Raw genomic sequence first — 26,928 nt, forward strand, 5'->3', positions numbered from 1 at the left:
GTCCCTCACCACCCCTTGTTGTAAATATTTTTGTCCACCCCAAGCGTGGAAGGGTATACTCAGACATGAGTCCCTTGCTCATTGCACCATCAGGATTCAAGCAAGCCGGGCCGAAGACGGCTGTAATGCCAGAAACCGGTCCCCGGAAGCTTGTTTCCTTCCCAGTGTAAGAATTGGCTTTTGTAGTTTGGTTTGCCCTGTTCCCATCATGCACTGGGACAGGAACAGACTAATTTGCATACAGCCAGGTTCTGAAACTGGGATGGTGCAATGAGCTAAAAAACGGTGTTGGATCTAGCCCTGATCTTTTGACTGGGTGAGAGTATTCTGCTTAATTCAGAGACTCTGTCCCTTACCACCCCTTGTTGTAAATATTTTCTTCTACATGCAGCACTGACGGCAGCCATTCGCAAGCACTGTAGGAGAGGGCTGGAGGAGACGCAGCCTTCCTCCCCTGTCAATATGTTGTCACCTCGGCGGGGAGGGTTAAGGAGGTCACCTGCCTGTACAAGAGACTTACGCAGGGTTCTAGGACTCATTTAGAGGGACTGCGCTTTAAATGGAAAGCGGATCTGAGGACGCCCATATAGGAGAAGACGTGATAGATGTTCATGGAACGGGCATGGAAATGCTCCAGGAATGCGAGATTTCAACTAATAGTTTTATGTGTTCCACCGAGCGTACCTGACTCCTTTTAAAATTAATGAGTTTTTTGGATCCTGCACAGCCTACCCACGGTGCAAACTGGAAAATGCCGCACTTCTCCACATGCTCTGGGAATGCCCTCTGTTAGACGGGTTTTGGGAGGGGGTCATGGCCAAGCTACAAGAGGTAACGGATAGGGAATTGCAGCTGAGGCCAGGAGTTTGCCTGCTACATTGGTTTCCCCACACTGCTCGTAATAAGCTTACTAGTAAATTCATAGACCTAGGGTTAGTACTAGCTACAAGAGCGATTATTAGCCACTGGTAAGCTGTCACTAGGCCCAATGCAGCAAGATGGTTACGGGAATTAATAAAATGGGCGGAATGTGAGGGGATCTTCCGGCTGCAGATGGCTCGGAGAACCGATAATGACAAATTGCTTGAGGTGGCTAGGGCCTTGGGGGCGATGGTGGACCAGCTCAAGACTCCAGCTGACTGAGATGGCAGACCTCCTCATGGAGACGTTGATCACTGACAGGGTATTTGGAAGTGGATGACTGGAGAACAGACTCGACGTCGTAAGAATTGAAGGACGGAAGCGCCATGTCTGACGGGTGAGGGGAATCCTGAGGGGCAGGGGGGAAGGGAGTCAGATTGTTGTAGGTTGCTAGTTGTTTACACGATGTGAAGAGGAATGAGATTATGCGTAACCCTAGAACAGTATGGGCTTACCGCCCAGGACAACATTGAAGGTTATAATAGCATAGACAACTCCAATGCATAGATGGCATACATGAAGTAATGAGTGCCGAGGGCCAAGAATGAAGTGGAGGGCAGAGACAGCAGATATGGCAGGACCAACATTTTTCAATCATTATGCGATGAAATGTGCTATGCAATTGAACTATGATTGTCTAACTGATTGAAAATTTGAATAAAATTTGTTTAAAAAAAAATGTTTTCACAAATGCTTTACACACTGCCTCTGAGATAAGCCTGTCTGCTTGTGCCAAGCTACCAAGGGGGTGAGCAAGGGTTATTTTAGGAGTGTACCCCCTTACCCTGACTAGACGCAAGGGTCCTTTTTTGTCACAGGTACCTACCTATGCCAACTAGAGACCCCCAAGTCTAACATTGAATCTGAAAAGTTGTTTTTTCGATATGGCTTAGACTTAACCGAATGTTTAGGTCATGCAGTGGGAACAAGCATGGCACTTGGGCATTATGCTTGCATGAGATTGATGGGTTTCTCCGGAGTGCGTATGCTTCGCAAGATCTTCCGCTGGATCCCGACCGAGACCAGGAAGACTGTCACCCAGGCACTCGTCACCAGCCGACTGGACTACGGAAACGCCCTCTACGCCGAAACCACAGCCAAGCTACAGAAAAGACTCCAGCGCATCCAGAACGCCTCCGCCCGACTCATCCTGGATGTGCCCCGACGCAGCCACATCTCCAGCCACCTGAGGAACCTGCACTTGCTCCCCGTCGACCAGAGGATCACGTTCCGGCTCCTCACCCACGCACACAAGTCTCTCCACGACCTGGGGCCCAAGTACCTCAACGACCGCCTGACCTTCTACACGCCCACCCGCCAGCTACGGTCCACCAGCCAAGCCCTCGCAGCCGTACCACGCATCCGAAGTGCCACTGCCGGAGGAAGATCCTTCTCTTACCTGGCTGCCAAGACTTGGAACTCCCTCCCCATCCACCTTCGGCTGACCCAGGACCATCTTGCCTTCAGGAAACAACTCAAGACCTGGCTGTTCGAGCAGTAGCATACCCCTCCCCCAAAGCGCCTTGAGACCCTCCCGGGTGAGTAGTGCGCTATACAAATGGCATGATTGATTGATTGATGTCTAGGCATCCGTAATGAACGTATGCTTTTGCGTTTTTGTGAAAAAGCTAATTCGGTCTGTAACTATTTACAGTAAGCAGGGCGACAGCATAGTCCTTGGCTCTGTCTGCCCCACACCAGACACAAGCAATTTAGCCCCCTCTGTGGCTATACCATAGATTTTCATTGTTGCCAACACCAAGCCCCTCCACCAGCCTAACCGGCCCTCCAACATTTTCCTGGGAGAGGTCACGGCTCACAAAGACAACGCCCAAGGCAACAGGGACAGCATACAGCTCAGTTCTCTCACCAGCATCCGCAGCTGGAAAACTGTCCTTTCCCCTACACAGCGATCCTGTTTAAGGCAGGATCTGACATTTTGTTCCACTAGCATGAGGGTAGTTGACAAAGGGACCACCTGTTCGTCTTGCAGCAGGAAATGCAGACCTTGGGGCCAAATAGTCCGATTTCCAATGCTGGAACCCTGTATATTGCCAAACAGGCCAGTGTTCCAGCATTGGAAGTAGGAGCTGGATATTACTCCAGCTACTTCTGTTAAGGACAGAGGACTTCATCCTATGTTAGAGCTCCACCCTCTCGTAGCCTTCCTATGGAAGGACAAGTTCAAGATGCTCATGCAATTCCAGTTGCTATCTGCTCTAGACCACAGAGACTAAATGGTGGGGGTTAAACCTTCAGGACGCTTATTTCCATCTGCCTGAACTGCCGGCACACATCCGCTACCTGTGTATCACAGTGAGCCATGAGCATTTTGAGCTTTATTTTCCCTTTTGCCCTTGAATGGTCATAAACGTTATTGAGGTTGGGGATACCAGTCTATTCTTAACTCTGACTTTCTGTTAAAGGCGGACTCTCCTTAGCCAGTGGGTAACTACTTCCAGGTGACCGCAAATCTCATGTAATCTGTGTGCTTCTCTATCCATTTGCTCAAGTCACACCAGACTCCTTCACAGACGATCCCACACGTGTACCTTTTTAAATATATAGTACGGTTTCATGCCTTTTTCCCATAACTGAGAGCCCAGGACATTCAGACTATGATCCTGATATTTCAGCCTCTATTCTACCTTTCAGTGCTAATTACTCTGAGGCTACTGGGAATACTGATGTTCTACAACGTGCTGCTGATACATTGCAAACGTGGCCTCTGCAATAGGGCTTAATGTCCCAGTGGGCCCAACATAAAGGGAACTTTTCGGACTGTGTCTAAATTTTGCATGAGACAGCGAAAGACCTGCACTGGTGACTACTGGACCACAATTGGGTAAGTGGCAACCCCTCTCCTTGCCCACCCAGATTTGATACTGGTGACGGATCCATTGCTTCTGAGTTGGGGAGGGAGGGGTAGTTCTGAGGTATCTGGTGTCCAGCAGAAGCTTGACTGGATGTTGTTGGAGTGTAGGATGATTCACTTAGCTTTGATGGCCTACCAACCTATCAGAGGAATGTTGGTACCGGTGCTAATAGGAAGCTCCACTGCCATATTGTGCTGCAGCAAGTGAGTGGCAGGGAGTAGTTGTGAGCTCTGCGCTTCTGCAAGTAGCTGGACTGCAAGGGAATTTCTCCGGTTGCTCATTACCTGGAAGGGTCTCTAAATGCCAGCAAGCACGATCTCACCCACCGGCTCCGAGCACACCACAACTGGCAGTGACACTCAGAGGTGGTGCAGAACATCTATCCACAAGGATAAACCTGATTTTTGTTTTCCCCACCTCAGAGGCCGCGCAGTGCCTGCATTTTTGCATGCTAGAGTTCCCTATGAAGCTCACTCTCGTATGTCTCTGCAGGTTGAAGCCTTTTGAGAGGCCACTGTGCAAATTTTTGGCATGCTTCCAGCTCCCTCTGACATGCCTCCGGGACCCACAGAACCACATGGCTATCCAGTCGGGTTAAAAACTACAAAATTTGAGAAGGGTCAGAGGAGATATATTTAAAGACCTATCATCCCATCTCCAACAACAGTCATTTATATACCAAATTGGATGAAGAGGTCTAGAACGTGTGGTAACACAAGAAGACTACAAAAGAGTGGATACTAGAGTAATAGTTGGCCGAGATATTCCCATCAAACCACCCTAATTTGGCGGAGTTTCATCATATGGGATCTTTGTAGTAACACCCGACTCTACCGCCCAAACCATCAGCTGATGTTGCGGGAGTGGATGTAGATCTTACACTCGTGCCAAACTTATACTCATAGAGTGGTGATGAGAGTGTCTGTGCAGTGCTGTGGTGAAAGAATGTTAAAATTAGCGACTCAGACAAGAGCACATTTAATAAAGAAAGTCCGAGTGTTAAAGTTAAAAACACGCCAGGTAGTTGGAGCTAAAGACTACACTATGGCGCTGTGCAGGTGGTCAACATGTTTCAGCCCTATAGACGTGTCGTCAGGCTTTCATCAGGACCAAAGATTTAAAGCTACTGCCACAAAAAGTGAATTATAACAAAGTGAAGTGAGAACATAAATAAAATGCAATCAGCTACCATGAACTTGGAGCCCCAATGTCCATATGTAGAAGATATTTTCCTTTCACAATCCAAGCTTTGCAAGGAAGTGGACCTCACCTCACCCGGCAACCGCTCGGGAATATGAGGCCCCGCTCTGTCCGTCGGTACCTCTCTCAGGCGTCCACTTCCTCTCGGACGCCTGAGAGAGGTACCGACGGACAGAGCGGGGCCTCATATTCCCGAGCGGTTGCCGGGTGAGGTGAGGTCCACTTCCTTGCAAAGCTTGGATTGTGAAAGGAAAATATCTTCTACATATGGACATTGGGGCTCCAAGTTCATGGTAGCTGATTGCATTTTATTTATGTTCTCACTTCACTTTGTTATAATTCACTTTTTGTGGCAGTAGCTTTAAATCTTTGGTCCTGATGAAAGCCTGACGACACGTCTATAGGGCTGAAACATGTTGACCACCTGCACAGCGCCATAGTGTAGTCTTTAGCTCCAACTACCTGGCGTGTTTTTAACTTTAACACTCGGACTTTCTTTATTAAATGTGCTCTTGTCTGAGTCGCTAATTTTAACATTCTTTCACCACAGCACTGCACAGACACTCTCATCACCACTCTGAGTATAAGTTTGGCACGAGTGTAAGATCTACATCCACTCCCGCAACATCAGCTGATGGTTTGGGCGGTAGAGTCGGGTGTTACTACAAAGATCCCATATGATGAAACTCCGCCAAATTAGGGTGGTTTGATGGGAATATCTCGGCCAACTATTACTCTAGTATCCACTCTTTTGTAGTCTTCTTGTGTTACCACACGTTCTAGACCTCTTCATCCAATTTGGTATATAAATATCCAGTCGGGTTACCACCAGCATAATCAGCCGCGAAGCAATCTGTGCTCCTTGAAACTGCTATTGGTTAAGCATTGGTATTTGTGCCGACTTAAGGACTGGCACTGCTTCCTTGAACATCAATGCTGGAACAGACCGCACTTGAGAAAGAACTACACCCTATAATTGTATTGGACTCCAAGTCATTTTCGTCTCGACCAACGCAGTGCCAAGACCCCATTGTGGGGCAGCCAGTACTGAATTCTTCAAACACTGATCCATTACCATGCTTACACTAGACCAACTTTTTGGCTGTGACTCTTACCAGTGCCAGACATTTGAAGTTGAGAATATAGGAGATTGGGAAGAGTTTGCCTCACCTTATGAAGAAAACAGTTGGTACATAAACCTACAAGAGCAGAATCAGTCAGTTCCTGATAAGTTGACAGAGCATTACATCAAACAGGTGGGTCCTTCAAGTTGTCCAATGCTTATATTTTTGTAATCCACAGCCCCTGCCACTTACATCGCAGCTTTCTGATGATCATCTGTCCGTTTTACACAAGGAGATGCAGACTCCTTTGTACAGAAGAGCCAGGGTACAAGCCTCAGAAGTAATGACTGGATGTTAGTTCCGCTACTGCCTTGTGCCATAGAAGAACAGAGGTCTTTGTCCTTTTTTGCATCTTTTCTCTTTCAGCACTTTTCAGCGCCAAAACAAATTCTAAATGCTCACCTTGGCCGAGGATCTTCCTGCTTGGATCCTAGAGAACAGATGGTGGTGTTAGGCCTGGACGTCCATTTTGTAGACCAGAGGGCACAGCCTGCAGTACAGGCTTTCCGTTTGCCATGCTTCTTATTGGGCTGATCAATACCCTTAGTGTGTTCCACAAATTTATTTTATTTTGAAGGTTTTAGATAGCGCGGACAAGACCCTTGCGGGTTTCAGAGCACTTTACAAGCAAATATAGCTAATAAAACTCAAATTACAGACGGAAACGAAAAATAGTTATGATCCGAGCACATCATACAAAGAATGACAGCATGTAAACGTAGTTCATGTGAACTTGGACAGGAGAATAGCTTTGACTTCTTTTTGAACGATAGAGTGGAGTAATTCGTCTGGTTTCAGGAGGTAGTGCATTCCAAATCCTAGGGGCAATCCCAGAGAAGGCCCAATTGTATGTTTTCTTCCTAGAAAATCGTTGTGGTTTTAGTAGAAAGTTATTAGTGCTTCTGGAGTATCTATTGCCGCAAGATAGTACCAGTTTCTGTGCAAGGTAGCTTGGAAATTGTGGTGAATAGCCTTGTGTGTCATGCATGCGATTTTCAGTTGAACTGTAGCTTCAAAAGGTAACCAATTGAGGGCTCTTCAGTCCGGGAAGATGTGGCAGTTTCTTTTGGAGCCAGTGATGAGTCTGGCAGCTGAGTTGATTTATGCTCTTAGGATCGATACGGGGAGCCCACAAAGGGTAGCACTCCCATATTCAATTCTGGGGAGTATTAGAGCTTGAACAGCAAGTTTGAGGTCATTTGCGGGTAGGAAGGGTTTGAGTTTTCTTAATATATTCATTTCATAAGTAGCTCCTTTTGTTGCACTGCTGATGTGTCTGCTTTTCAAGGTTTTTGTTGAGGGTAACTCCGTGATAAAGCTGAGTCCGTGATAAGAGGATGGCAGTTGAGTGCTGTGAGGTGTTTCAACCAGACACTAATGATGGTCGATTGATTGGGGGGAGCGATGAGGAGTTGTTCTGTTTTGAGAGTGTTTATTTTCAGATGGTTTTCAGCTAACCAGTTCTGGGTTTTTTGAAGCATTACATTGATCGTTTTGATGTCTTCTGGTGAGTGTATTTTTAAGTAGATTTGTGTATCGTCCACGTACATGTGATGTTGAACATTTGAGGAGCTGAAGATGTCGGTGAGTGGTACCATGAATAAGTTGTAGAGAGTAGGAGAGAGGGAAGATCCTTGTGGAACTACTAAAGTGACTAGGACTGGATTGGATAAGGATTGCTTAGCCTTGAATCTTTGTGATCTTTTATGCAGGAATGAGGTGAACCGTTTTAGGACTGACCCCGATATCCCCATTCTGTGCTTCAGGAGGTTTAGTAGGTTGTCATGTTTGCTGGTATCGAAAGCTGAGGACAGGTCAAGCAAAATTAACAGACCGGCTTCAGTTTGATCCAGAATTTTTAGAGTCATCAATTATGTGGGTCATGGCTGTTTCAGTGCTGAGCCCAGTGCGGAAGCCGGATTGGTATTGATCTAGCAGGTTAAAATGATTGTTGTCTGCTGTGCTATGTGTGAACATATTTTTCGAGTAGTTTGGCCAGCGTAGGGATATTCGATACTGGGCAATGGTTATTTAGATCCGCCGGATCAGAAATTTGCTTTTTTAGGTTGGGGGATACCTGCTCAGATTTAAGGTTATCTGGGATGATTCCTTGCTGGAGAGAGGTGTTTATAATCTTGGTCCACTTAGGCGGTAACAGAGGAATGAAGTCTTGAGGTTTGATGGGTGATTGAGATCTGGATAATTATGTTGCGGGTTGTCCGGAAGGTAGTCGTAGGGGGGTGAGGTGTGTTAGCTGAGGTGATGGGATGTGGAGCAATAGCCTGCTAGGCATGGGAGGATACAAGGTGGTGTTATAAGTACTAGGTGTAGAGTATGAAGTAGGGAAGAGGGTGTAATCTCCAGCGATGTCTGACGGCTCTAGGGTGAGTGTGAATGACGGTTGAGTCAAAAGCGTATAATGTATTACGATGGAGACGTGCAAGGGTTAGGAAGCTGATTCTGATTGGGAACAATAGGGGAGGGGGACTGGGGTGTTGTGACTTTGTCCTTAATGCGAGGAAAGGTGTCATCTAGTAGGTTTAGGCTATGGTCCGAAGATTGAATGAGGATGATCCCAGTGTGATAAATGGTGATTGTAGTCTTGGCTTTCAAGACTGTGGTTGAAATGATGAAAATGGTAAGACCATGTGCTGTTTTCCTGGTGGAGAAGATCAAGAGCAGGGCAAGGAAGGCTTTCCTCCATTGGGCTCTTCGCTTGGTGTAGAAAATGAAGTCATTGGTTATGTAGACCTTATTTGTTGAAAAGTAAGGATCTGAGATTAACGTCTTGGGATGTGATTTTTACCAGTTATGGTTAAAACATTTGGCTGCTTTTTTTGGCAGGTTTGCAGGGTATATATTATAAGTGTGTAGTCCAGTGCGTTGCATGATGTAGTTGGCTCTTGTATCTATAAGTGACCAGACTTGGTAGTAGAAGGTGAGGTAAGGCTAAGTAGGGTCGGCGGGGGAGGAGTTGTAGGGGGGGGTCTCACCTGAATATTTGTAGCGAGGCGAGCCAGAAAGATGATTTACTAGTGATGGGTGGTTTTAGTAGTGCTAAATATGGATAAGTGGTCAGAGCAAAGTGGCAACGACGTTTAATTCCAGTGATTGTTCTTGAGGGTAGTTCAAGATGGCTGCTTCTTTTGCTACTGATGGTTAGTCCTGGGGGATAGTCCTTTATCACTTTCTACACTTTCAGGTAGTGTGTTGGGTAAGTCCTCTTTCAATTGCTGATTAAACTATGTTGGCTGGTCTTTTTTCATTATCTCTATGGTGACTTTAAAGGGTGAAGTCCTATGTCTCTTTTCAGACAAAACCCCCACAAAAGTTAGTAATAGTTCTACCTGTTAGCCAGAAATCCTGTTCGGTCTAGACCCATGAGCAGGATTATAGGCCAAACTGTCATACAGCTGAGTAGTGTGGCAACCCCTTTAACACACACAAAGGAGAGCAATGAGGTAGGGCAATGGGCATGATTTAATCCAGTCATGAGAGCTTCTTGCCCGGGTCTCTCCAGCTTCTTACGAGCAGATAACATACAGAGTGCTCTCTTACGTGTGAGTGCAGGCTCTGGTATTAATGTGCCCATTTCCTGTAACCTGGCGTGCGCTCTGGTAATTAGGCGGCATCCCGTAACCGGCAGGAGGAGGATGGGGGCATCAAGTTCCCTGAATTTCAAGATAAGATCAGGAGAGGAGTATTTAGCGGACGGGCATCTTGGTCTCACCATGTAACCGGATAAGGTGGAGTGGGGTAGGGGAGTACCAAGCACCCGGCAGATCGCAGGGCCGAGCTCCTCGGTCACCGCCACCCCTCACCTGTGATGCCACCACTCAAAGATGATGGCTTTGATCATCTTCGGTGTCGGGAGTACCAGTATTCCCCTCCCTTGATCGCTCGCTGTTGAATGAGATTCGCACCACAGTCTGTTGTGGACCGCCGAAGTTGTTGACTCCTATGCAGGGGCTCCTTTTGTTAGATCTATCTTGATTACAATCGCTTCATGGCTTTTACTTCAGCCCCCGAGCCAAGGACTCTTGAGTATCGGTCCTGGTGTGTCAGTCATTGTCCTGGGTGTCGGAGAGGTTTCTTACCTTAGAAAACCTTAACAAAAATCTGACTCCTTGTAATCTTACTTGTCCAGTATTCAGTCTCATAAACTGAAATACTTGAATTGTTTGTCATCATCCAGGACAGTGAGGAATAATTAAAGTATGTAAATCTTTGAAGTATGACAGCCCAGGAATGCTGGAGCTAAGTAACTGATATTCAACTGCTGCACCTTGGTTAGCACTACAGTGCATCATGGAATACTTGAGCTGGGTGCCTCCTTCAAGATGCACTGTTTATTTTCATTTCTAGGCCGGTGGTGCAAGTGTGGCTTTATTTGCCATTATTTTCTTTTCCCTAGAAGATTGTTCAGCCTAGTTTTATGTAAGTGACATTTTCACATGAATTAGCTTTTTTTTTTTTTTTTTTTCGAGCTTTCTTGATAGCTAGTATCAAATTTGTTTATATTTGTTTATTGAGGAGCTTGTATAGTACACAGCAGGTCCTCATGCAAAAGGCCGAAACAGGCATATAGAATCATCGTGTTTGCTTGTTTGTTCCATAAAGCAAAAAATAACCAACGGAACTCCCACCTCCCTTAACCCATTGTTCCCCATGGCACTAGAAAAAAGTATTGTGACGCCAACGGAGCATCTCCTCACAATTTACAGTATTACAGCACATGGCAGTCCCAAGAATAGACACAACTAGAACATTAGATTACAGCAACTATTGTACATCAGGATTTGTAAGTAGATCCACTGAGAGCGGAGCCCAAAAGTCCTTAGGGCAAGAGTTTTCAGGCAGTTCCTCGGCATGTCTCAAGTTGCTCTTTGCAATACAATGACTGAATTAGCTTCTTTGCGTGAAAAAACAATGAATTTGTGTGTTTGTGCTATATTTGAATTAAGTTCAAGTAGCTACATGTGAATGCATGACTTAGGAGTTAGTCACTTGTGTTTCAGACATATTTGAGGATTCAGAAAATGCACGTGTGTATGGAATAATTTAGATGCTTAGGTTTGTTTCATAGTATATAGTCTGGTTTTAGAACGTTTTTGTAAGAAACTTTGTGAGAGTTTCTGTTTGCTCCATGCTTTATTCGCTTTTTTTTTCTTTACACAAAGTATAAAAGTCAAAAGATCAGTTAAGCCTTGCTAAAAATGACGACATGTAAAATAATAATGAAATAAGTCAGTCATATGTTTTTATATTGAATGTTTGTGAGGAAACAAACTTTCTGCAAGTTTTCAACCCAATTCTTTCGCCCCATTTTGACAACTAGACACTGGTGTAATTGCTTTGAAATGCAAAAGGCACACGGTTGATTGGCATATACCATTGCTTTAGCCTAACTTACTTGTAATTCCCTAGCATATATTATCAGAAGTACCCAGGATCTGCAAGTTAGTGACTGAGCGATGTTTTACATTATCCTACCAAGGGTAGTACAACAAGTGCTGCAGAGTGTGCCACTGCAGACTGGCAGGGCAGGTTTATACTGCCAATTCGAATTTGCCATTTAGAGCAATAGCAAAGAACAAACTCCTTTGCTAATGTGTGTAAGTTGACCCTACTCCAGGCCTCTCGAGTCCTAAGGCAGGGTGAAACATATTTTTTTTAAAAAGTAGAACTTGTGTTTAACATTTTTTGGCAGTACAAACCCGCAATTGTATTTAGTACTAGGTGAGCATGTACTTGCCCCATTGGGAAGTACATGCTGACAACTGGTCCATGCTGACTTTTGCACAGGACTAATATAGCTGGTACTTCCTGGTATCAAACAACATGTTACATTAAGCCCATATTGCTGCTGTTACCCAGTCTTCTAGTGGCCATTTCTTGAGGCTAGCCATGAGACAGCCTTCTGCCGTCCTGGGGAGATGTGAACTTCTCCCAGGAAAGGCAGCAATAATAGCCTGTCACAGGACGAGTTCTTACCTCCTCCGGTCTGGAACCCACACGGTGTGTGGGCCCAAAAGGCAAGCTTTAAAGGGGTAGTCACCTTAGAAGGGCAAGTAGCAAGGACGCGTGGGATGGTCTGCCCTATTGTGTAGGTAAACAGGCTGGCATTGGGGACAGAGGAGGGAAGCTAATTGCCAAATAGTCTTCCAGTGCGTGTGTAGCCCTTAATCCTCTGGAAACTTGGCACAAAAGCAATTAGGCTAAACTACGAGGCAATGTGTAAAGTATTTATGCAGCACTTAAACGTCAATAAGTAAAAACAGAACACAAGAAAAATCCACTTATTTAGAAAAATAGAACCACATTTAATAAATTCTTTGACACCAAAATATCAATTCAATCAGTAGAACCAGAGATATGCAATTTTAAAGATTTAAAGTAAATCTAACGCCTAAAAGCACAAAGCGTCACTTGCGGTTATCTGGTCCAGCCAGACCAAATGAAAGTCACAAGTACAGGCTGACTATTATGTAGTGTGTACCTGTTACAGGGACCAGGTTAGCCCCACTGAATATGTTGTCTTCTAAAGTCCAGTCCAGGTTCACGGTGTAGAGGGCTGCAAGGAGCATTGGAGAGTGTCGCGGATGGTCTTTGCGGTAGCCAAAAGAGCAGATTGGGCGTCACATACGTTGATCCCTGCAGCTCGAAAGTCCTGTTGGCTTTTGTGGACGGTCGTTCATGGAGATTCACATTGATGGTCACCGCGGTCTGTTGATGCTCTATCGCTAAGTGCAGATTTGCTTTGCCAGTCATCGCTTGCTGTAGCATGAAGTGTCAGTGCACCGGAGCCTCACATTGTCTGTTGGCACTGGTGGCTAGATCTTGGCACGAATGGGCCTGGTTGCGCAGAGCCCAAAACTTGAACATTTCTCCTTTTCTTTAAGGAGAAAATCAACTAATACCTCACAAAGGGTCCAGGACCTGGGAGGCACCCCTTTGGGATCAGGAACTCGCTCCCACACAGGCCGGCAGGGCACGGGTAGGTACAGGCATGAGGTCAGCTGCTAATTGCATGGGAACCTCTGGAGCTTGTTATGTACCTGTATTTCTAACAGGAGGTCAGCTGACACATAATCCTGGGATGAAGGATGCATTTCCAGTCTTACTACTTAGCAAGCAAGGCAGGCCTCAAGCAGCAGGGTGTCATTTTTGCGTAGTATTCACAGGTACAGGAGTTGTACTGAAGAGATGGGTTTGATGGTCTCTGTTATTTCTGCCTGGGGGCAGCTTTGAAGTGGGAGAAGCTTCTGGAGTTTTCCCTACAGAGCTGTCTCTAATTTCCTGTCTCCTGCCCTGGTCCCAGTCTTGTTTGTGGCACAATAGTCTAGTGTGAAGTTCTTTGTGTGTGAGCCGAGTTAGTGCCTTTTGTAGTGCAAGTTCAGGAGGTGACCGCTCCTCCTGTCTATCGAGTCAGAGATGGTCCATCCTGCCAACATTCAGACCCTCTGGAACCCTAACGGGAAGAACTCTGCTAGCTTATCGGCTAGTGAATGTAACCTCCTCTAAGGGCACTTTCTGTGCATAAAAGGGACACCCCTGGCACCCACAACTGTGATCTCACAGGGCTGGAGAAGAGGACCGAAAGAGTACCTTGCTGCACTGACGGTTACTGCACTTGCTGTACCTGGTGGCTAGTAAAGGACTGTCTAATGTGTCCTGCTCGTGGAGAAGTAGACTCCTGAGCCAGCTGAAGCAAGAGACTCCAAGGGTCAGTTGGCTGACCTCCTGTTCCCTGCACAGGTTCCCAACAGCTGAAGAACCCTGCTGGGACAAGTTGGTGCTCAAAAGTTGTCCCTGAATTTGATGGTCCCAGGAGAGGCATTGAGTGCAGCTCGGTCACCCAGGAGGCTAGTTACCTTCAAAAGAAGGGTACCACTTAGACAGCTGTGCTGGTCGAATAGCAGTCCACTGGCTACCGGACTTCTACGTATCTTGAGAGGACTTTATGGGACGTTGTCCCCTGTGGCCAGGATCGCCTTACCTCACCTTACCTAGCCTGTGGGCATACGCGTAGCCCCAGGAAGACTCCTGTCTACTGCACAGCATCTTCAGCCTCCTTGAGCATCTACAGCATCCTGTATCCCTTACACCAGGACGGATCAATAAAAATCAAAGGCAAGAAGCCACTGATGCTGGAACTGGACTGGAAATTGCTTTTTTCTATGAGGTAACTATTTTTGTGGATCTTGCTGGTCCCCCTGACTGGCTCCTTTCCGGAGTTGGTCACCTAAGGTAACTCTAAATAACTTGCATTGATACATACGAGTTTTTCTTGAAAAGGTTTTTAAGTGAAGTGTTAAATTCTTTGTATTAGCCATGCTTTTCACGTTTAAGTAAATAGCTGTGAGTTAGTATACTGTGTAAATTCTGTATCTCTGAGACCCTCCAGTAGATCCTTTTTAGTGTCTAAAAATATATAAAACTCTAGTCTGTTTATAAATTAGTGTCAGATTTCATTTGTGTCTCATTCCTTTCTCCTGCAAATGTTTTGATGCTGTTTAAATGCTTTACACCTGTTCTATTATGTAAGCTTGACTGTTCTGGGCCACAGCTACACAGGTTTGAGCTTAAAGTTTAAAAAACAAAACCTCATTGGTCCTGAAGGGGTTAGTACTGTATTAGACCGTGAGTTTGCACAGTAACACTATATAATAAACCCCATTTCCCCACAATTTATATTTTCTATTTAGTGTAGTGATTCGTAATATATTTGTTTTTGGGTATTGCAAAATTTCAAAGCTCAAGCCTTCTACCAGATGACGTCATGTCGACATAGACCTGTTATTCATTCCTGCACTTTCAATTCACAGACCACTGTATTTGGATTTTGTTCAGTATGTTAGATGGATGTTAGTCCAGACAGTTCACGGAATGCACATATTTGTTAAATGTATTTTCTTATATTGTTAGCTAGTGTATTGCATATTGGTTTGCCTACTGTTCCAATTACCTTCTGTCCTTGCACACATGCGCTGTTTTTTCATTTTTAATGGTTCTCTTTTTATTTAGTTCATCTTTGTGTATGTTATGCATTCAGTTGATCATTTTATTGACCTATAAATCATACATAGTATTTCATCCTTTCCATGGCCGACAATAATCATCATTTTTCTTTTGCTTCATCTGTTCTCCTATATTTCTATCATATGTTTTGCTTTTTTGTTTCAGTAAGTTTAATCCATTTTCATTATTATTTTACCATCCATCGCTATATTCGTTTTTTATTCCAGACCTCTATTACCCACCAGTCTGTAGTTTATTCATCCAGCTCCCCTCCCAGTTCTACCCCAACATATAGCGATTCTTCACAGCCTTCTCAGGTAAAGAACACTTGAAGCTGGGTTTTCAGAAAATGTGAATTAAACTTTCAGATAATTTAGAAAATGCAATTGCCTTATAATTTGCAGGATAATGTTTTGGGACTGAATAATCAGACATGTCTGAAATGTCATTGTGTCACATTGAAAGACCCAGGTACAAAGTAGCAAATCAGAAGTCTGGACGGATTGCTAATTCACTTGTCATACTTGAAGGAGAATCCTTCATTCTCTGTGTTACAAAGTCCCTAAATCAGCGACAACCCCAGTATTTAGTAAAACTTGTATGCCCTTGAAGGGTCTAAACGGTACTTTGAATGTGCTTCACTGGCTGTGCTGCAGGTGCTGAGACTCCTTTTCATACTGTTGTGTTTTAACCTAACGTCAAACTTCCTCTCTCCATGGTGGCAAGTATGCATTGTGATAGTTGCTATGACCTGTTGTGGTATCTGTTCACTATTTGCTACCAGCTAATGCTTGCATGGAAGGTACTAACATAAACATTACTTTTTGTGACACTTCAAATATATTGTGAGCTTGCAGATATTTCAAGCTATTTTCTACTTCACATGACTTATGATGTTTGTGGTGCTATGTCAACATTTATGGATATGTTGTGCTAGAGTGCACAATAAATATGCTTTCTTCTAATCTTTTCTTTGCATGCATCTGTCAGCCTAGTGATTTAAGGAAACATCGTAGAAAGGTAAAGTCTTTAGACCCTACATGTTCCTTACACATTTTTTATGAAAATGATGTTTGTCCAGTATGCCTGTCTGCATGCTTCCCTTGCAAATACATATACAGTAATGTGTGGATTTGATGATCTTATTTTGATGCATGTGTAATTATTTTAAGTCTGTTTTATCTTTTCTTTATGACGAAAGGAAATTTGCAGTATTTATCTGCTTTGTAGAGTGTTTAGAGGTTGTCAATTTTAGTTATTGCATTTTGATACATCAGTGATATATTTTTCGATAAGTTCGTTAGAGCTTCTCTACCCTATGATTATCAATTTACTAAATGCACAATAAAATTCTGGCTCCCTGAAGAAAGGCGATCGACTCCTAACGGATAACACAAATTGCCCCCCATTGCCATGCCCCTATAATTTTCGATAGTGTCAGCTTCCCTACATGTGACTATGTACACAAATTAGCAAAATTATCTCTTACAATAAATTATATATATGTAATTGCAATGAGTTACTTTTCAACAGATTACAATTCTAAAATATTTTTGTTGCTGTTCACTTCTGAAAATCCACTGTTCATCAGTTGACGTTCAAGCCTCACTTGTGGTCATGGACGCTTTAAAGAAAGCAGTGCAGTTGTGCCCTCGCTCTGCCTTTCCACAAAAGCAAGGCAGTATCAGAACGATTTTCCTCTTTCGAGGCATTGCTAGTGTCTTTGCTTTCAGACAACATCTAGACCCACCACTTCAACATTCCTATCTGAGTAGGCAAAGAGGGAATTTAGTAGGCAACACTCAGGTCAAGATAGGCGACCGATTTCTCGGGCCACAGCCCTTCCGGCAGCAGCCTCCAAGCCTCTTCAATTTACACTTGGCGGCTGGTGACCATTCGTTGGAGGCAGGATCTCTCATTTTGTCCACTAGTGCTAAGCGGTAACATCCAACAGGTGGGTCAAGCAGAAAGTCGATAGGAGCTATGTCTTTCTGTCCCCTTGTCTTTTCCACCTACATCAAAGCAGCTTTTGGAGGAAATAATTTCTGTTTTGCTTTACGAACGCCAGACGTTTTTGGAGAAAGGAGCCATGCAGAGTACCCTGCCTCAGAAATCTGATCTAGTTGTTACTCCCATTATTTCCTAGTGCCAACGAAGGATGGAGGCCTTCATCCTACTTTAAACCTACAACACAAACTTCTACCTACAGTAGGAAAAATTCAGGATGCTCATACTAGCCCAGGTATTTTCTGTCCTGGAGGCAGAGTTTGCTGTATGCCTATTTCCATGTCTCCATCCTGAAGGCCCACAGACTCTACCTGTGGTCGGAAGGGGGCCTCAAGAATTTTCAATCTGCCATGCTCCTTTTTTTGCCCTGACCAGTGTCCCTCAGGTGTTCAGAAAGGTGATGGCCCTGGTCGCAGCGTACTTTTGGTAGTCGGGAGTGTCAGTCTTCCCCCTACCTTGACGTCTCAGTTGTAGACCACTTCCAGATGGTGGCAAATCTACTTCGTGTTTGAGCTCATGATCAAAGTGCCGAAGTCACACCTGATTCTTTTACAGAGGCTCCATTTTCATCAGCGCTATCCTGGATATGATGAAATTACAAGCCTTCTCTTTGGAATAATATGTCCAGAACATTTGGGCTGTGGTCTTGATGTTTCATCCTCATTCTTGAGTCTCAGTGGGACTGTTGGCCTCCTGCATCTATGCTTCTGGATCACGCCAAATGGCCTTTATAGGCTCTGCAGTGGGATTTGTAATCTCAGTGGGCTCAACACCAAGGGAACTTGTGGATTGTCTCCAGGTTTCAGAGGACACTGTGAAGGACCTCAAGTTAACCGCAATTGGATCAGAGAGAGACCTTCGCAGTGGTGACAAGCGCCTTCCCTGCTGGGCTGAGGTGGTCATCTGGCAGAGTTCGAGATCAGAGGACTCTAGTCTCCGTTGGAGGCGTTGCTTGTTGCAACACCATAGCCATGTGGTGTTGCAACAAGCAGGGCAGAGTGGGGTCGTGGACTTAGCTGGCGTCTCTTATTGGATCAGCTGTCCCCATGTCTGCTGGCACTGAAGACTGTTTCCTCATCGTGTAAACATCAGTTGGATAGAGGTGGAGAGACTCCATGATTTGGACCCAAAAGAGTACTCAGTTTTTACATCGATCATACCAAAGACCATTTGGTGGACAATCCGCTCTTTGGGGGGTTCTGTGAGAAAAAGCAAGGCATAGGAGAAAAAGAGCGTTCGGGGCATGTGTGCCTGTAGATACACATGCTTTGTATACTTCTGCCATCTAGTGTTGGGTCTAGATGTGTGCAAGTTGTTTTTCTTCAAAGAAGTATTTTGAGCCATGAGACAGAGTGAGTCCTCTTGTTGGTGATAAGGCGCAAAGGCATAGTCATTGTTGGATTATTTTCTTTCCCCATCTGGTTCAGATGTGTTTTGTAGCGCTACAGTTCCAGACTGCTTTCGGTTCCTTTTGGGTTGCTATTCATTCCCATCCTCATCAGTATTGTTTTGGTTGCGATTTCCATCCTTGCGTCTGGAAAATCAAACAATTATCGCCTGTCGCTTCGATATGCTACTACCCTGGCTTACTCTTTGTTTATGGAGCTTTGATCAAGAATATGCTGCTAATGGCACAAACTTCATTCCTATTTTGCCCCTGCTGTCACTCCAAGTACTGAGAACCGACCTCCACCAGGTTTGCGACCTATGTCTGTATCCTGATCACCGTGAGGCGGACTGTGAGGTCTGTCGATCTTTTTGTTCAAAAAAGAAACTTTGGGACCGATGGGCCTGTTGCAAAGAAATGCAGTGCAGTAAAATTGAAGAAACACTAGAGCCTCTGCTGTGGAGGAGGCCTTTTTTATTCATGATTACATTTCTGGTTCTGCTTCTGACCTCGAGTCCGGACTTCAAATTCAAAATCTCCCTACGGGCCAGCAGACAGCGAGTACAACCGACCCTGTTCCTCATCCTCAAAAATATTTCCTTTCTACCAATACTTTGGCTCCTGTGCCGCTACTGCCAAAAGACCATGGTATGCACTGATCACCTACTTTGGACACCCCAAACTCTGGCCCAGTACCGAAGCAACAGGCGCCCACACAGAGTCAAACAGAATCCGCACTGAGCCACCCATCTGTTTCTTCGGCTCCGACCAAGCAGGGGCCCCACCTTCGGCTCCAAATACTTTAAACCCAATAAAGCAGCCTGCCTCTGCACCAAAAACGTTGACTTCCACTTCAAAGCTGCCTCCAGAACCCATCCTCCAGGTCATGCAGGAACGGCTTGATTCGAAGTAGAAAAAACTACACATAACACCTAACATTGGCCGTATTTAGCCCAACCACTCCACTCTGCTCCTAAATCATCTAAACGCCAGCTTTCCTGTGAGGAGGCAATATATCTCCCAGTACCTGCTAAAAAGAACATTGCAACACGTCCCTTACATCCTCATCTTCCTACACCACTTTTATTGCCTCCTCCACCCACTTCACCACATAATTCACAGGGTGACCTAGATGACTTTACACCACAAGGTACTCCACAGTGTCCTATGAATGACCAGTGGGGAGGACAGGAATTATATCCACAGCCCACGGTTCCCTGGGATAATTATGATGTTGATCCCCGGGTGATACCGACCCAGATCTTTACCCAGCTAGACCATAACCCTCTGATGATACTTCATATTTTCAGGACCTCATCAGTTTGGCCGCAGCTTATCACCAGGTTCCCCTACACAAAGACCCTGTTGAAGAGGATTTTCTTTTTGAAACATTATCCAATACCCAAAGGGCTTGTCAATACCTCAGGTATAAGCCTTCACCAACAGACCCTATTTTCATCAAAGGGCAACTCTCTCAAGACTCCTTAAATGTATCCAATGCTCATAAAAAAAACTAATTCCTAATCCTCAGCAGATGCTCCGCCACCTGATAAGGTATCTGAATTTATTGATGCTTCAGGGAAACGAGTTGCCATTCAATCCTCCAATCATTGGCAGATTTTTAACACTCAAGCCCTGGTAGCACAATATGACAGGGCACACTGAGATGAAATGGAGGAACTCCTCCCTGAGGAACATATGATAAAGGGTCATGAAACTAATCAATGAGGGGCAACTAATCTCCAACAAATTAATTAAATATGCCTTGGATTCAGCCAACACAGCTGCCAGAGGGATCAACGCCAGTGTTTTGTTGATTAGACATGCTTGGCTACGTAACTCTTTTAGTTTTAAACCAGAAGTACAACAAACTTTTTTAAATGTACCTTTTGATAAAGAACATCTATTTGGTCATCAGGCATACCAAGCATTAAAAAAGATGAAAAAAGACAATGAGGTAGCTACATCAATGGGGTACTACAAATCCATTCACCCAATGTCTCCTTTTGACGTCCCTTTTACAACCAAGGAGCTAAAACAACACCACCAGATGCCTATACCTCCTCTTACAATCAACAGCAAACGTCCCCTCCATGGGATACTACCAGGGTAATTACAGAAGAAATAATTTCATAAGTTAGAGGCAGGAGTGTGGAGTGCCTCAGCACGGTCTGTCCCCTTCACCTCCAAGCAGTGGCACTCTCCACATTCCCCGATCACTTAACACTGGTCGGGGGAAGACTACAGTAGTACTTCCCCACCAGGAAAACCATAACCTCAGATCAATGGGTGATTGAGCCTGGTTACAGTCTAAAGCTCACTACCACACCTCCAAACATTCCATCTCGCAGGGATAATCTCTCTATAGAACATCAAACTCTGCTCAAACAAGAAGTGGAGACTCTTAGTCAAAGGAGCCTTAGAGCCCGTCCCTCTTCAACATCAAGGCACAGGGGCTTACTCCCTCTACTTTTGAATTCCCACGAAATGTCTCCCTACGGCGTACGTTGATCTCAGGCCCTTAAATCACTACATCCTATCAGAACACTTCCACATGGTCACTCTTAAAGATATGATTCAACTGTTTCAAATAGGCAACTTTATGTTTGCACTAGACTTACAGGATGCTTCCACATTCCAATCCACCCAGCTCATCGCAAATACCACAGATTTGTAATAGCTGGAAAGTATTATCAGTTAAAAGTTCTTCCATTTGGAGTCACCACCGCACCAAGAGTGTTTACCAAATGTCTAATATTAGCAGCAGATCTGCGCAGACGAAAAACTCACGTCTTCTCCTAGACGGTCAAAGCCAGTACTCCTCTTCTGTATCAGCAACACACTCAAACTACTCTACATCTCCTACATCAGTTGAGATTTTCTGTTAACATACAGAAATCACACCTTTCAGCCCTTACAGGTACAACCATACCTAGGGGCCTAACTTGGCACACAATTGGGGTTCGAGTACCCAAATGTGGCCAGAGTGCAAAACATCCAATCATTGAAACCAGTTTCAAACCAGCCAACACATAACAGTCCAAACAGTTATGAGACTTCTATGCATGATGTCATCTTGCACAGCCATAGTACCACATGCTCAACTACCTATAAGACCGCTGCAAGAATGTCTGGCAAGACAATGGTCTCAATTATAAGGTCCGCTACAGGATCTACAGTTAGTGGACACCAGCACTCCTCGCTCTCCTCAGTGGTGGAAATGCATAAGTTGCCAAAAGCGCGGCTATTTAATTCCCTGTTCCCAAATCATTCTCACAGCGGACGCAACCCTTACAAGGTGGGGCACTCACCTTCAGGATCTCAAGTTCAGGAACTCTGGGATACTAGTCACCAGGGTCTTCACATCAACTACCTCGAGTTACAAGCTTTTCACCTAGCATTTCTAACTCACCTGACAGGAAAAGTTGTCTTAGTCCGGATGAGCAACATGGCAATCATATATTATTTACAAAAAACATGGGGGGAGTGGTGAGTGACACTCTCTACAGTCATCGCACCTATTTCAGACAATTTTGTGTTGGAGAATACATCACAACATCCATCTGCTGGCTGAACACCTCCCAGCGATGGACAATCACTTTGCCTTCCTTCTCAGAAGGATGCAGCAACAAGTCCACGAGTTGGAACTCCACCCACAAGTTCTTCTCCCATACTTTCATATGTGGGGGTTTCCACAAAATGGAACTATTTGCAACTGTAGAAAATGCAAAATGCCCAAGCTTCGCCTCCATACTCGCTATCCTAAGGCAATGCCATATGAATGAACTAGTCAGCGATATTTGCCTATGCTTTTCCACCTCAAGGCAGATACTGGGTCTACACCACAAACTTCAACAAAGTATTTTTGTGTGGACGTTTCAGCACACCTACAAGCCATTGTAAAACAGACAGTTCTATGTATTCCCTTTCATACAACTGCAACACACACAGGATAGCCACCGCGTTTGGAGAGGGACTGCTTTACAGTCTGTGCAAAGAATGTGTATCTACAGACACACATGCATCAAAAGGATTGTTACTTACCCTGTAAGCATCTGTGCACAGTATGTACTGTTGTAGATTTACATGCACCCTCCTCCTCCGCCAACACCTGTGGCTGGTGTAGTACTTTTACACAATTTCCTTTGCATGGACATCTCTTTACAGATGCTTACTTTCACTCCATCTCACCCGCTTGCGGGCAAACAATCTAACAATGGAGTAAATGCCCATGTGCATAGTCCCGAAGAGGAGGAGTCACTCTGTCTCATGATTCGGAAAAACTTCTTAAAAAAAAAAAAAGCAACTTGCACATATCGGCCCTAACACTAGAAGGCGGTAGTAAGTAAAGCATGTGTATCATCTGAAAGAAACAGGTTAGTATTAGATTCCTTACCTTAGAATATCCCCAGGCGGCAGTCTGGATCCGGAAACTTTTGCGTAGCAGTACCCCTGCGCGTCGGTAGGCGTCGTCTGCAGGCGTCCCCTGCGGCTCCGCGTCGTCGGCGTCGTGCGGCGTGATGACGTCGCTGGAGTATATAGACGCCGCCTCCGCGCGCTGACGTCAGTTCTTCTTTTTTCCGCGCCAGTTAGCGCAGATCCGAAGAGCAGTACTCCGGTCTTTTGACCAAGTGTTTTGTTAACTACTTAATCTTCTACGGTGCCGGTAGGATGCCCGGTTTCAAGAGTTGCGACGAGTGCGACTGCCTGATGTCGGTCACCGACCACCATCGACTCTGCCTCCGGTGTCTGGGCGCGGACCACGACGTGGAGTCCTGCGTCGACTGTCGGGCCTTGACTGGTAAAGCTAGGCGGGAGCGGTCCCGCAAGCTTCTCGAGCTCCGAGTGTCGGCCCCGCGTCGAGAGCGGTCCCGGTCCGGTCGGAGGTCGAGGGAGCGGTCGAGGGAACGATCGCGGAGCCGCCATGAGCGCTCCGGGAGTCGCCACCATTCCTCCGGTTCGTCAGGTAAGCGTAAGAAGTCGGGGCGTCGTCATCGCACCCCCGACTCACCCCGACGCCCGCGTGATGCGGCCGGGGGCTCGGGTGGCCCCACCCCCGCGGCCCCGCGTGGGTCGCCGACTGCCCCCTACCCGTCGGTCCCTGGGGAAGGCGCGTCGCGCGAGGAGTTCCTCCAGGCTATGAGGGCGAGGTCTCCTCCTGCGGGGCCTACGGCGCCTGCGGGCCAGTCTGTCCCGTCTGGGGGCCCGAGCGGTTCGGGTGCTCCTGCCCCGGCGCCGTCGGGTGCTCCGGCCCCGGCTCCGCCGTCGGCTCCGGCCCCGGCGCCGCTGGGCCCCTCAGGTTCGTCGCCGGCTGGTCTACCGGCCTCTCCGGCGTCGGTTCCTTTGGGCCAACCCGTGGTACCGCCTCCGCGCGGTGCAGTGACTCCGCCGTCGGTTCCGGCCGGCGTCGGGTCCCCGGCGCCGACGCCACGCGGCGCCACCCCCATTCCTCCTCTGACTCCTGACGCGGAGTCGGACCGGCGTCGTCCGACGCCGGATCCGGCGCCGATGGGGCCCATTGACCCCGAAGTCTATATCGTCGATCCAGAATACGACGATGAGGACGAGTATGGAGAGGGTTGGGAGGGGTCTGAGGACCCTTTATCCCGTGCCTGCCAGTATGATGTGGACTGGGTAGGTGATCTGGGTGATGCCAGTGGTCTGGACGAGTCGCCCAACCCTGGGTTTGTCTCCCCGACCCCTGTGGCGTCTGAGGCAGGGGCTGCCTATTCGGTGGTCCTGATGAGGGCTGCCAAGGCCTTGAGCCTTGAGCTCCCCGTCGCGAAGGTCAAACCGAACATTCTGACCGAAGTGTTTAAACCGCAGTCATGCCCTCAGGAGCCTCTGCTGCCGTTTAATGAGGCCCTGACGGATGTCCTTTTGGGCACCTGGTCCAGGCCCGCTTCCGGTGCACCGGTTGACCGGAATGTTGCCAGGCGTCACCGTCCGTGCTCGGACGACCCTGCCTTCCTATCCACCCATCCCTCCCCGGAGAGTCTGGTGATCCAGGCCTCCACTTCACAGTCCGCATTCCCGTCGGCTCCGCCCGATCGGGAATCAAAGCGGTATGACCAATTTGGTAAAAAGGTCTTTTCCTCTTTGAGCGCTGGACTGCGGTCTTGTAATACCGCGTGCCTCTTGGGCCGCTACACCCACTCCCTGTGGGATACGGTCGAGGAGTGTTTGCCGCAATGCCCCCAGGAAGTGCGGGACAAGCTCACCCGGGCCTTGGTTGAAGGCCGGGATGCGGCGCGGTACTCGATCCGGTGTGGTCTTGACACGACCGACTCGCTGGGACGGGCTATGTCCACGACGGTGGCGATTCGTCGCCATGCTTGGCTGAGATCTGCCAACTTCTCGCCAGACGTCCAGAATGCCCTCATGGACATGCCATTTGATGGCAGTCGCCTGTTTGGTGACAAGGCGGACCACGCGCTGGAGCGCTTCAAGGACTCCAGGGTCACGGCCAAGTCCTTGGGTCTTTCGACCCAGCGCCAGCAGACGGGTTCGTTTCGCCCCTTTCGTGGCCAAGGGAGGGGCGGTCCCACACGTGCTGCCAGCCACGTGCCGCAGAACGCTCCCCAGCGCGGTGGCGGCCGTGGTTTCCGCCGTGGTGGCGGTAGAGGGCAGCGGCGAGGTCAGTCCACACCTCCCTCCGCTGCTGCATCCAAGCCTTCCTAGTCCGAGCTTTCGGGCTCACGTGACGCCAGTGGGTGGCAGGGTTCGCCATCACCACTCCCGCTGGCGCGCGATAACATCGGACAGGTGGGTGCTGCAGCTCGTCCGAAGGGGCTACTCCCTCCCCTTCGAGTCCACTCCTACAGCCATGCCACCGCTGAACCACCGTGTGTCGGGGGACCACTTGACACTTCTGCAGGAGGAAGTTACGGCCCTCTTGGCCAAGGGGGCCATCGAGCGCGTTCCTGGGCCAGAAGTAGGGTGTGGTTGCTACTCCCACTACTTTCTGGTGCCCAAGAAGGACAAAGGAGGCCTGCGTCCTATCTTGGATCTACGGAACGTCAACGGCTTCCTCCGGAAGGAGAAGTTCAAGGTGTTGACTTTGGCTCAGGTCTTGGCTGCTCTAGACCCACAAGACTGGATGGTAGCGTTGGACTTGCAGGATGCGTATTTTCACATCCCCGTCCTGCCGGCCCACCGGCGTTACCTGCGGTTCACGGTAGGCCAGGAGCACTTTCAGTTTATCGTGCTCCCATTCGGCCTTACCAGCGCCCCACGGGTGTTCACGAAAGTGATGGCGGTGGTCGCAGCTCATCTGCGTCGGTTAGGGGTTTCAGTCTTCCCCTACCTCGACGACTGGTTGTTGAAGGCGGGCTCGCCCCACACAGTCGTCCGCCACCTTCAGATGACGGCAGACCTCCTGCACGAGCTGGGGTTTTCCATCAATGTGCCGAAATCACACCTGTGTCCCTCTCAAAAGCTCCTTTTCATCGGAGCGGTTCTCGACTCGGCGCAGTTTCGGGTTTATCCTCCGGAACGGCGGGTCCGGGATATTCAGGCTCTGATTCCCATCTTTCAGCCGTTATCCCGGGTTTCGGTCAGGTTGACGCTGCGGCTTCTGGGGCTGATGGCCTCCTGCATCCTACTGGTGCATCACGCCAGGTGGCGGATGCGGGCTCTGCAGTGGGACCTGAAGTTTCAGTGGGCCCAGCATCAGGGCAACCTATCCGACCATGTCCTGATCTCGGAGGGCACTGCGAGACAGTTGCAGTGGTGGCTTACGGACCGCGATTGGGTCAGAGGCAGATCCCTCTCCCTTCCCCAACCGGAGCACGTGGTTGTGACGGACGCGTCCCTCCAGGGCTGGGGTGGCCACTTGGGAGAGGTGGAGATCAGAGGCATCTGGTCTCCGGCGGAGTCCCGGCTCCATATCAACATGTTGGAGCTGCGGGCGATTCGCCTAGCACTGAAGGCATTCCTCCCCTTTGTCAACGGGAGTGTAGTGCAGGTGTTCACGGACAACACCACCGCCATGTGGTACTGCAACAAACAGGGCGGTGTGGGGTCGTGGACCCTTTGCCAGGAGGCTCTGCGTCTCTGGCAATGGCTGGAACGTCAGGGCGTGACTCTGACGGTTCAACACCTGGCAGGTTCTCTGAACGCCAGGGCGGACGAACTCAGCCGTCGGTGCTCGGTGGATCACGCATGGCGTCTGAACTCGGACGTGGCGAGAGGCCTCTTTCAGCAATGGGGAGAGCCTTGGTTAGATCTATTCGCCACAGAAGAGAACGCGCAATGTCATCAGTTCTGCGCGTTGGAGTTTCCAAGACGGCACTCGCTCGGCGACGCCTTTCGGCGCGAGTGGAGTTGCGGTCTGTTGTACGCCTTTCCGCCTATACCACTTCTGCCCAGAGTGCTGAAGAAGATCAGGCGC

General features: G+C 47.5%; 1 protein-coding gene across 22 annotated transcripts in view; it reads left to right on the forward strand.

Moving 5' to 3' along the window:
- Positions 1–26,928, forward strand: part of PPFIA1 (PPFI scaffold protein A1) — an 807,831-nt gene that overhangs the window by 444,586 nt on the left and 336,317 nt on the right. For 12 of the 22 annotated variants that reach the window (XM_078684274.1, XM_078684276.1, XM_078684283.1 and 9 more), the window contains one exon: positions 15,370–15,459. The exons of 6 other annotated variants lie outside the window; for them this stretch is intronic. In XM_078684274.1, the coding sequence (XP_078540400.1) occupies positions 15,370–15,459 (90 nt within the window). Of the gene's footprint in view, positions 1–15,369; positions 15,460–16,132; positions 16,163–26,928 lie in introns of all 22 variants that reach the window. 4 more of the 22 variants (XM_078684281.1, XM_078684286.1, XM_078684297.1 and 1 more) reach the window with 1 other exon arrangement.

This window comes from Lissotriton helveticus, chromosome 3_2 (assembly GCF_964261635.1).
Source record: "Lissotriton helveticus chromosome 3_2, aLisHel1.1, whole genome shotgun sequence".
In the NCBI taxonomy this organism is placed as follows: Eukaryota; Metazoa; Chordata; class Amphibia; order Caudata; family Salamandridae; genus Lissotriton; species Lissotriton helveticus.